The 11,717-nt window shown below is 50.1% G+C and overlaps 1 protein-coding gene across 1 annotated transcript; it reads left to right on the forward strand.

The window, feature by feature from the left end:
• The first annotated feature begins 749 nt into the window (after positions 1-749).
• On the forward strand, positions 750-3,921 carry LOC119450248 (keratin, type II cytoskeletal 68 kDa, component IB-like). Its single transcript, XM_037713647.2, has 3 exons — positions 750-885; positions 2,556-2,913; positions 3,733-3,921. Exons 1-2 carry the CDS (start codon positions 874-876, stop codon positions 2,904-2,906), a joined length of 363 nt encoding a protein of 120 aa, XP_037569575.1. The 5' UTR covers positions 750-873; the 3' UTR covers positions 2,907-2,913; positions 3,733-3,921.
• The last annotated feature ends 7,796 nt before the right edge of the window (positions 3,922-11,717 follow it).

Below are 11,717 nucleotides of genomic sequence, written 5' to 3' on the forward strand. Positions count from 1 at the left end.
CCGGCCCTGTTCGTTCTGGTTGTTACCTATATGCCGTCGACATAGTTGTCATGACTACCACGATTGGCCAGCGCCCGTTCTGAGGACCGTTTGCACAGTACTTAATTAACCGCCTCACTAAAAGCTTCGCTTCACATGGATTCCAACATGTGCGTTGGTCCTGAATAACTTTTTTTTTTCTTTTCAATAATGCGGCCGGGGTTCCCAAAAAGGAAGGCAGAAAGCTGCGAAGGGCACCGCAGTGCCGCTGCTACGCCCCCCGGTTGACGCCAGCCCAGCATGCCAACTTGGCGAGTGACGAGCTCACGGAGGCGCCTCCAGTGCATTCGATTACGCGCTTCCGTGGCGGCACAGCGTTCGCACTAGCGGTGCAGACTAGCGGCCACGACGCGAGGATCGGCAGCGGAGCACCGCGACGGCGGGGCTGGCGGCGCGCAGCTTTCCAGTGTAGCGAGCGAGGCTTGCCGGCGAGACAAAAGCGCAATGAAAGTGAGCGGTGGAGAGATGCGGCGGCGATCTGGAGCGGTCTCCTCGCCCCCTCCCGCCGAAATGGCGGCGCTGACCTAGTCTTGTGTTGGGGGAGCACTTCTTCCTTCACGCGGGGCTCCTGATGGGAGGAAAGATGCAAGGGGGTGTGGAAGGGGGCCCCCGAAAATAATCACAATAAACGTGGGACAGGAAAATAAAAAGAAGCGCCGAGCTGCTGGACCAATCCGGACCGAGCCAGTTCGAAAATAGCCTCGATAGAACGGGCCTCCATGGTCACCTCTGGACGTATAAAAGCGACCGGCAGCTCAGCAGTCAGCACACTCAACAGCCGTCTTCGACCTGTTCTCTTGTGTTCGTTGCACTCCAAGCACACAGACTTCAGCCATGAACGCTCTGGTAAGTGGGCCTTGAAAACTTCCCCCCTCCCCTCGACCGCAGCTGCAGGATACGTACACGAAGCCGGCCAATTTGCTGGGCCGGCCCGCCGGCCGGAGAACCCGTTCCCAAGCGGGGCTGTAATTCCGCGTCGGAGGCATTGATCGAAGTCTGGATTTGCTCCCTTTGGACTCGATGCTGACCTCGGTCCGAACGTGCTCGCAACTCCACCTCCGCTCGGTGCCTCTTGAGACAGGGATTGTGTCCCCCCCCCCCCCTCTTTTTTTTTTTTTTTTATTGGTCAGTTCAGTGCGCAGCAATGAGTTTGTGGATACGTCTCATTGTACCGTCGTTCCTCAAAGAGCCAGATTTGCACAGACAGCGTACGCGAGGAAATATCTATATCTCTCTGAAACTCTGGGTGTTGCTAATGATCGTCAGACATTTCCGGTAAGGCACTTCCGCCTCGATTCGAGATGGCTCTTGTAAAACCTGCAGACATGCATTTCGCCGCCATTTCTTAAAGCTCGGTACGTATTTTCAGGTATCATTTCACTGTGTAAGGGGAAAAAAAGTCACCTCTGCTAAGCACTTTGCGGTTTTACTATGGCAGCCCCATCTGCAGTCGTATAACAATCAGGGCTATGGTTCAAATGTCTCAAGAATACTTGAGCTCGAGCTCTCCCATAGCCCGTGCGCACATTTCCAGCGAGTGAGCAGCTTAGGAAGCACGTGTTCTACGTTGACCTTATTGAGATAGGTATCTCGGCTACTTCCGGATACGTATAAGTATTTTCCGTTGGATGTGTGAAGTCATCGTTGGCGATAGTCAATGTGGTTGAAGTTCGATCGATTCAATTACATGAATTAGGAAGCTTTCTGAAATCGGGACTTGGCGAGCACACACGTGGCAGCTCAGTCCATGAGCGAGTTTTAAAAAGAACGTCGTACAAATTTGCACTCATGGTTTTCTCAGCTGTTTACAATATAGAATAGTCTACTCCGAACACGATAGTTTCTTTTCAAACCAGAAGCAAAATGAATTTGGATTCTTTCTTTCTAGTCCTTGTCCTGCTTTCATATTGTTGCTAAACACAGAGGTTGCAACAAGACATTAGGCTACAAATTTTGACAGGCGCTCCTGAGAATCGGCACAATTTCTGCGATTATATCTCAGCCCAGCTCACACAATGTCAATTCGCATCTAGAAAGCGTCTTTCATCTTCTTACGGGAGAGAAAACGCAGTGCTAACGATAGGCCCTACTAGTCCAATTTGCAATGCTTTAAATTCGTCCTGTGGTCATAAAAATACAAGCTCAATTACTTTTCTTCGACTACCGCGTTCGCGAATGCCGAAGTGCGAGGCAACAGAATGAAAGCTCGGCTGAAGGATTGTTAGCGGCAGCGCAGCGGGGGCATATTTACAAAGCTCATCTCGGCTATCAGCCACACGTGGCAGGCACACACACGTACGGCTGCTGCTGCTCGAGCGATACGCAAGGTCGCCGGCATTCACGGGTACACTTTGGAACAGAGTCCGCATTCACCGATAGTATACGCTATAACACACTTCGTTAGAACGGGCGCCGACCAAAGCGAAACGTACGGTTCCCGCGAACAAAGGCTGAAGTGCGCGTGCGGCGTCCTTAGCCGTGTCGACCAAGCAAGCGGTCTCTGGTCGTGCGCGCAGGTTGTCGCCGCCCTTTTCTCCTGCGTGGCCCTGTCCTACGGCCAGTTCGAGTTTGGCGGTGGATATGACGGCGGCGCTGGCGCTGGCGGCTTCGACAGCAGCTCATTCGGATCTCCTGACGGTGGCGCGCAGCTGGGCGGAGGCGACTTCGGCGGCGGCTTCGGCGGCGGCGACGCTGACGGCGCGGCCGCCGGCGCCGGCTTCGACACCTCTGGCTTCACCGGCGGCTTCGAGGGATTCAATGCCGCCGCCGCTTCCAACAGCCGCCCCCAGTTCGGCGGCTTCCAGAGCCAATTCCAGGGAAGCCTTCAACAGGGCGGAGGAGCCCAGTCGTCTGTCGAGGCCCAGTAACGCCACGGTAAAGGAACTGTTCATGCCTCAATTCAGCGGCACGGGCGCCGCACTCGACTCGATCAAGGAATGCAGCTTCCTTGCTCATATCGCTGCTGCATTTCTCGGATGTGACTAACTCCCAGCTGTGCATGATTAGAATATGGTTTCAATTTCATAGCTCCGGATGTGTGATATCAAGCAGTTGGCGATCGGATTCAGACCAGTAGATGTTGAAGAGAATCTAGCGCTAGCTACAACTTTTCAAACGTGTTTGCCTCCTTCAAGACCCGCATTTTGACATTCTAAGTATTTCCTATTAGTCAGCTTTCGTTAGGTGACTTGCGCTGCGGGCCTCAATGAAAACGAACCGTTAATTATTGTGCAACTTTTTGCGAAGCGCACAACGCCCTGTATCGGTACATGTACTCTTGAACCATTCGTGGCTCACAGGCTAATCAAATTAATTAATTGATCAATTTAAGCAAAATCTATTTAGGCAGGCCGAATGTATGTGAACGTGTTTACCTGCTGGCTACCGAGGACCGCGAGTGTACAGTCGGTTTACCTTTCCACCTCTAGCTTGTCAGGATGCAGCATGAAAACGACGACGAATCAACAAGCAAAATACAAACGCAGAGGAACAACGAAAACCCAAAACGGCCCACAGTCAGAGAATGCTGTCACATTTGAACACCGTATCGGAGAGCGTCGTGCAGCCTATGCGAATGGAGAAGCGGTCGTGGTGGTACAAGGCGTTGACCAGAGCGCTCCGTGTTTGCTGCTTTTTTGCTTGCCTTCGCCGAGTGGCTTGCTTTGGCCTGTTCTCATGACTGTTCCATTCCAGGTAGTGGTCCAAACGAGAGTCACAGCCTGGGGCGCAGACCAACGACAGACCCCATGTCGAATTTCTCGCCAAGAACTTCGACGGTTGTATAGTGTTGAATAAGCAATGTAAATAGTATTTGCGTGCCTCGACCAGCGCGCATGTAAAGAATAATCACGCGGTTTCATTAAAAGCTCATCGTTAAAAAAAGAAGGACGCATTGCTGCCCACGTTTCTCTTCATCCACCCCCATCGGCTGCGCGGCCGAAGGGGCCGACGTGTAGCCGACGCAGGTGGTGCTTGTGCCGAGCTCCCTCGATGGCAGCGCTGCTCGGCGAGCGGGCCACGACGGACGGCGCGCTGCCCTCCCGAGATGACGCCGAGAAGGGCGCTCAGCACGGTGTGGGACGTACGCGGGTGATGCCGTCCCTGGTCAGTGCACGACGGACCCTTATGAGCCTCTCCTTTGTGAAGGTGCAAGGAGCAGCGACGAAAAAGGCCGACCTCCTGCTCAAGTTTCTTTTTGAACAACACATGCAGCGAGGGATTGAGGTAGCGGCTGAGTGGGCCGCAGCCCTTCCAGGTCTTCTGGCAGCAGAAGGTGGCCCATCTATGGTGGTTGTGGCTGACGATCACGGAACGTGCGCAAAAAAAAAAAAAAAAGGCCACTGGAACGGCGGAAGAGGTATGAATTTCCCTCATGCCAGAATGGCCCGTAAAATGCGATCTCTTAGCGATCCCCCCTCCCCGCACCTCGGACGGAAAATTCATCAGCCCCAGCGTAACCCGTTCCTGCATACAGGGCGGCGACAGAAAAGTGACCGACAGGTATTCTTGATTACCCATGAACTCTAATTTGGCCCCGGAGGTTTGTGATTGGCGGAAGCACATATGCTGAAAGAATAACCACTGAGTATAATTCTCAAGCTGTCATAATTAAGGACCAAGGTCTCTGCCCACGCTATCCTTCATGATTTGCGCTCCTGAGTTCTCTGGGAATACGCCCAGACGTCGTTTTGTCCTTCTAACGCTCACGAGCTGACCAGATTTTAGTAACATGGTGCAGCAGTAGCGCACCCAGGATCTCTGCCAGGAGGGGGTTGACAGTTGGCCAATACCATCTAAACAGCACTAATTTCGATTTCTTCACGGAAAATTGTCAAAAAATGCGCTTTTTGCGAGTGTGCAGACGATTGCGCGTCTTACATCTATAGTTGCAGTACTCAAAGGCGCAAGGAAAGAAAAGGGGTTGAATAAAAGTGGGGGTTAACTCGGCCTCAGGGGGGGGGGGGGGGAGGGGGGGTTACAACCCCCGAACCCCCCCCCCCCCTCCCGTCGATGCGCCACTGTGGTGCAGCGATAAAGTTCAACTTGAGTCGCATTTATAAACAACAATAAAGGAAACGTCTTTGATGGTGCAGTCTTTCAGGAAATCATTGCACGAAATCCCGCGTGCAATCCAGCGCAAGAACACGCTAGATTTCGTGGCGACAATATCCCCCTTCCCCCCGCCAAAAAAAAAAAAAAAATGCAGATTCCATGCACTGTGGGAACCAATGTTATGCGAATCATTTTGAAGGCAGCTATAGCTATCCAGATGGGCCAACATTTTTGTGTACGCCAAGCAATCGTGTGTGCGTGCTGCATGTGTGTGATGCGAGTGTGTGCGTCGCGACAGTTGCAAGACAAACACGGCGACAACCTTAGTGTGATTACGATGACCTGACGACTGATTTTTTTGTACTCCGGCGAAGGAACGTTACAACCTGTTTCGTTACGACTTGGGCCGATCCCGAAGACGGTGCTATCTAACACAGTGGGTGCGTTAAGTTAGCGCGCTCAGAACTCCAAAGGAGCACGCTAGAGTGCGCTCGAGTGCGACGGCTTCGGAGCTTAAGTTAACGGCGATTTTTGCCGACTGCTTTCGGGTAAAATCCCCTATATAAGAAAAGTACCGCCATCCTTTGATGAACGCCGCTTCTCTCTCTCCTGTATCTCCGATTGGACGATGATAGCGCGCGCTTTTCACTTCTTTATATTTCCTTTTTTTCCGCCTCAGAGCCATGTTGAAAGTCCTCTGCGCAGCCGCAGTCGCCGGCGGCGGCGGCGGCGCGCACCCGGCCTGAAAGCTTCAACGTGGACTTTCTATAGGTGCGCCACCGTCGACTTGGCTTTCGCAAGCAAAAAGCAAAGAAAAAAGCAAGCGCTTTAGGAGAGGAGGCGGCGGAGGAAAGAGTAGATGGCGGTACTTTTCTTATATAGGGATTTTAGTAACCTATTGACTGCAGCGTGCCAAGCGATCGGCGTCAATCACTTCCGGTTTCGGGCGCGCGTATTTTGAACGCAAGCTAGCACGCCGGCTGCGCCCCGCCCCCCCTCTTTTTTTTTTCTCCGTGCAGAATCTGTTTATAATTTAGTAAAAATGATTGCGAACGATCTCGTATAGTCGCATAGAATCTGTACCACGTGCAATTTCACAAAGTAGACGCAAGACCTTTTGTGCAATGAGGAAATATTTATTTCGCTCTATATATAAGCTCGTTCCGCGCTTGTTGTGCGTTCATCCAACGTTGTGACCCCAGCACGTCAGGCAGTAGTTCCTGTATGAAGCTCCACCGGACGGCACCAGCTGAAAAAAAGTAAATTACAAGCATGTTACATTTACAAGCACGTAACAGCATGTGTCATTTTGGTATTTAGACATAGGAATACTGCGTGTAGAGGCGAAACGTGCGAAAGCGGTGAATGGGCGGCATTACAAACAAAAGCAATTCGCTTTTACATACACGGCGTAGAAAATACCCGACTCATCCCAAACAATACCATAAAATATAAAAACATCTGATTTCCACGCGTTCCCCCATTTCCGGGCATTATTTCCTGCACTTTGGTAGCACAAATACACGGGCGACTTCGCGTTTCCAAAACTTGGCCTCGGGCGACGCGACGGTACGCGACATACATAGAGACGGACGCAACAGGCACGCAAGACAAATGCGTGGGTGCAATGCCCTTTTTCAGTCCTTTAGAAGACGGAATTTTCGAATTACAAGTTTCTGATATGTTCGTCGGCGTTATCTTTCGCGCGTTCTGCCGGTGCCAGCAGCACACCCCATGTTATCACTCTTGGCAATCGTCCATCGCATTTTCAACAGGCGTGAGTACCGAAAAAGGTATATGTTGTTGCGGAGCCACAAAAAACGTCACAGACTTGTCCCTCTAAGATTCATTACACGTCAAACTAACTATCACCACGGCCGAGCTGCTTATCGCTAACTACGTCACAGCGCGCTGTGCGGCCAGGGTGCCTCAGAAGTACCCCAGAAAGTAACGAAATTACTTTTCAGTAATGTCTGGCGTCAGAGAAAGCGGCACCAACTTCTAGCAAGATGCACTAGACTACGCACCACGGCCGAGTCTCGCTAACTGCGACACGGCGCCCTGTGCGGCCAGTGTAGCTCAAAAACCGAAATAAGTTACCACAATCCCCTAGGAAGCGTCGGAAACATGTCGCAGCACGATTCATTAACTCAAATTAACTGCGCCAGGATGGCCGAGCTGTTTTTCGCTAACTGCGTCTAAAGTCTCGGTCCCGTGCCATAAGCCTAATTGCGTCGTAGACTGTGAAACAAGATTTCTCACCTTGCCGTAGTCCAATAGTGCAGTGGTGTCTTGTCCCAGTGCGGAAGGAACGCAAGAATACGCTGAGAGCCCAATAAACCAGGTTACATTTAAAAAAAAAAAAGAAGAAGAAGAAGACAGACGGGTCGCAACACTACATTTGCTAGTAGGTACAGCGTTTGAAAATAAGTCGCAAAGCTCATTCATTTATAAGTTCATTTATACGCAAAACGTTTTAGTTTTCGCGGAAAAGAATTTAAAAGAATAAATCAATGCCTGTTAACTTAATTTCACTTTTTTTTTTTTTTCGATGCTCGCGGCAGCTATAACGTTCGGCGTCAAAAGTATAGCGTGACGTATGGTGACGTGTTTCCTGTTGCCAGTTTTTGCCGAGTGTCCTCTCTTGTTGAATTTCTCATAGAGTTTCACACCATAAAACCTAAGCCGCTATTCTGGACATTCCGCCATTTTCTTCGAAGCGTCACGTACGTTTCGTCGTCGGTAGCGGCGGCAGCCGCGTCTGCTTCGTCGAGACCTGGCGTGCTAATCAGCGGTATATTTCATTGTTATTGCTGGGCACATGTGACCGTATCATCGATTGAATCTGATCACCATTACGTTTCGCGATTGAGGGTTGCCTCATTTAGCGAAAGCAGGCGCGTACGTAGCTGTCGGGCAATGCTTATAGAACCAGGCGCCGGCAGCCCGACGACGCGTGTCAGTGGTTGGTAGATATGCGGTGGTTACTCCATACGCTTCCGACGCAACTGAAGAGCTCAATCATGCAAAATTTATTGGATCTGGTGCGGTGCAGGGTGCTTATAACCAAATGTCAAAGCATAAAGCGTGGCGATCGAGCAGCGCGGTACCTGCAGCGAACCGACGCGCGGCAGTGATCACAGATGCCAGCGCAACTGATACAGCCCAGGTGCCAGATTTTTATTTTTAGTATTTATTTATTTATACATACTGTCAATCCCAATAGGGATTATAACAGGACTTGTTATAAAGATATATTTGTTTACATATATTTTACGTTTGTTTACCTGGGATGGCTTTTCTTTCGAATGTCTGAATTTGGAACAAGCTTCGCTCACGCTGAACCTTAACGTAGATCGTGCGCGAAGTTTGTATTGAAGATATCGCGTACGGCAAGAATTGTTCGTGTGCGCTATCTCTGAAGCGAAATAAGCCAATAATATTGCAGAGTTAGGGCCATCTCTGCTCTTTCTCTAGTTTCTGTGCAATGTTCATAATAAAGTAATGTCGAGTCTTAACAAATGTCGAATAAATACATATGCATATGACTGTAAACCACTACTGACCGTGAGTGAAAAGCGCTTAGTGGTCAGCGAAGCAGTCTCTGCACGCACGTAAGTATTTCACTTGATCGACTGTGCGAATTTTTTTTTTTTTCGTTACTGTTATTCTTGCAAGTATGATGCTATTGTCCGCGTACCCATGCGAATACCGTTTTTTTTTTACGTTCTTACTTGCGCGGGCTCATTTAGCGCATTTCTACGCCACGCACAGTTAGCGCATTACGGTTCCTGAACTCTAACACTGGTGCTAGGCCGCACTGATGAGGTTGACACGTTCGTTTTATTGCGATAGCAATTATATGGACACTTCAACCGGATTTCTGCCGTCGGCGTCCCCGTCGTCGTCGCCGTGAGGTTCCCTATAGATAAAATCTGCGCCGCGTGCCGTATGCCCGAGCGGAAGCGTGCGGGGACGCGCGCTATCACGGAGAGCGAACGCACTCAATCTCCGACGCGCAAGCAAGGAAGCGGGAAGCCAGCGCCGGAGAGAGCGGGAGGGGGGGGGGGGGGACGCACTTCTACTCTGCCAACAACCGCGCTCGTCGCTCGCTCGCACCGTCTCTTATCTCCACACGGCTCTGACCTTTAAGCGCCGTGCATTCGCCGCTCAGTTTCCGTTGAAGCGATAGACCGCACGTACCTTCGCCGCTGCGGCGTATCCGCTTGCTGCCAGAGTTTTGACGGTCGTTGTCTGCAGTCATTCAGTGTGATTTATTCATGTTTGTTTGTGCGCGCTCACACCACGCTTGTTCATTCAGTTAGTAATAGTCGGGCCACATTTTCCAACGCACGCTACACATGCAATGCTGCCCGGATCGGCAGTGCAGCGCTACAGGTGTGTCCCTTCGCACGCGCTGCCCACGGGGAGCGCTTCTCATCAACACCACCGTTTCACACGCGCCTTCTCATGGTCATCGAGTCTCTCTTCATGTCGGTATACTTACGCCGCAGCACACCTGCTTACTTAATCAGCTCATGTTTACTACAACTCATATTGCTACCAAAGCCGCTCACCTTACTTCGTATGACATTGCTGTGTTGCTATCGCATTCATTGCTTCGCCCTTAGGGCGAATCTGTGACATTTTTGCATTCTCTTGCTGCCCAAGCACATAGACAACGCTCAAAGATGGGTGAGCTCGATGCAGCAACACACTGTTGAAGTTAATTACCTTTATGGGCAGGGCCGCGTAGGGTGCGTGTGAACGCAGAAACAATGTTTTGGTGGACACAGGGTCTGCATACATCTTCCATAGGACACGATTTTTCCAGATCGTTGCGAAGTGTATTTACCGACTAGTTCTCTCGCAGAGTGCTCCAATTTGTCTTATACCGGTGTCACACGGCCACTTTTGATAGCGATCGAGACCGATCTGGATCGGAATGTTCGACCGCGATTGGCTCCCTTCCACAGATTGAGTAAAGAAGCCAATCGCGACCAAGAAATTCGATCCAGATCGGGCTTGATCACGATAAGAAGTGCGCCGTGTGACCCCCGTATTAGGCACTGGAATGAAGTCGTGTTTGAAAGAATATCAAATGTAGCCTCTGCTACTACATACGAGAAAATATTGCATGGAAGAGCTGACAATTCTCGCAACCTGTTGGGAAATGTGCCGAAAAGAGTTTACCACAATGCGTTATTTTACTGATGTGTTCATTGGTTCACATTAGACTGAAATGCCAAGTCCTCCGGTGATGCAGGAAACCGGCGAAGCGTGAACATACCACATCGCGGCAGTGGTCTCGCGGAGTGCTGTGTTGTGGACACATTTAGTCCCTAAAATCGTTATTTTCCGCTGGTTGTTTGTGCACCCATAAACTGCACAGTGCTGGCCTGTAGCCTTTTGATGCGCGTGTGCCATTATTTACGAGCGTAAGTCGTTCGTGACAAAAATAAACGGAAACATCGAAGGAAAGCTACCACTCCGCAATGCAAGCGCAAGGCAAGCTCACAGTCCAGACCGAACAGGCAACACTGACACATACTCTCCACGCCAGATCGTCGGGAGCGCCCTCGTGAAAACGTCTTTTTTAGCAGCCAGCGCCCGGGGGCTCGACCACTGGAGATCAGTGGGCTCGATGGTCCACGTGATGCCATTAGGCCAGTACCGACGCGGCGTCGGCCTCGGACAGGGCATGCGAGGAGGCGGCGGCATTCTTCAAAGCGTGACGCTACTTTTTATATATAGGGGTTTTAGTGGTATGCATGGGAATGCCCATGGTACAGTGTACTAGAAGGGGGCAGTGGGCTTACTCAGCCGCTCCTTTGACGCAGTCAGCGTCGCATCCAAGAGGTGGCGCCACTGGCAACTTCAATGGAAGCTTTGCTTGCAGAAGCTTTGATTTTCCTTGTGTTTCTGTCGGTTTCAGTTCGAAGCAGTTCACACTCTTATTTGTTTTTAATTTTGGCATACTTGACAGTCTTTACATATCTTTAGCAAGCACTATATTTGTTTAGGCCACATGATATTTACCATAATAGTACCTTGTGGAAAAGGAAGACGGCAACTTTTGGGCAATTTGCTGCCTATCCTAACTCAGACCTTTTGTGCAAAGAGGTCGTCGCTGACGGATGTTGCTTATGCGGAAGGGGCCTTCGAATTTTCCGAATTATCGGGAAATCGTAAAAAAAAAAAGATTTGAAAACGGTTTCATGCCGTGTCGACCTAATGTAAAATTTTGTCAGACAGAAAACAGTGCGTGCATACTTCCCAGCTGGGCTCAAAAAAAAAAAAAATCAGGCATGCTAACCAGGTTTGTGCCTTTGCTTAGCCAAAATGAATATGTATATATGACTTAAATATTTCATTGTTCCACTTTAGTTGTTCCATGCTTCCCAGTAGCCTTCTGCGTTTATTGTTAACCATCATTACGCCGGCACACATTTGTTAAATCAAATCAGGTTTGTTTTTTTCCATAACGAAATGGAGGGAGGCCTGAAAAAAAGTGAAAACTTGTTCACTTGACAAAGGCTCCGGCCTATGCTTATGTACGGTTATATAAGGGTAAGCAAAGTGAAGTTAACAGGGCTGTTGCTGGCACAAAGCTTTTATTTGTAAGA

This window comes from Dermacentor silvarum, chromosome 1, assembly GCF_013339745.2.
Source record: "Dermacentor silvarum isolate Dsil-2018 chromosome 1, BIME_Dsil_1.4, whole genome shotgun sequence".
Taxonomy (NCBI): Eukaryota; Metazoa; Arthropoda; class Arachnida; order Ixodida; family Ixodidae; genus Dermacentor; species Dermacentor silvarum.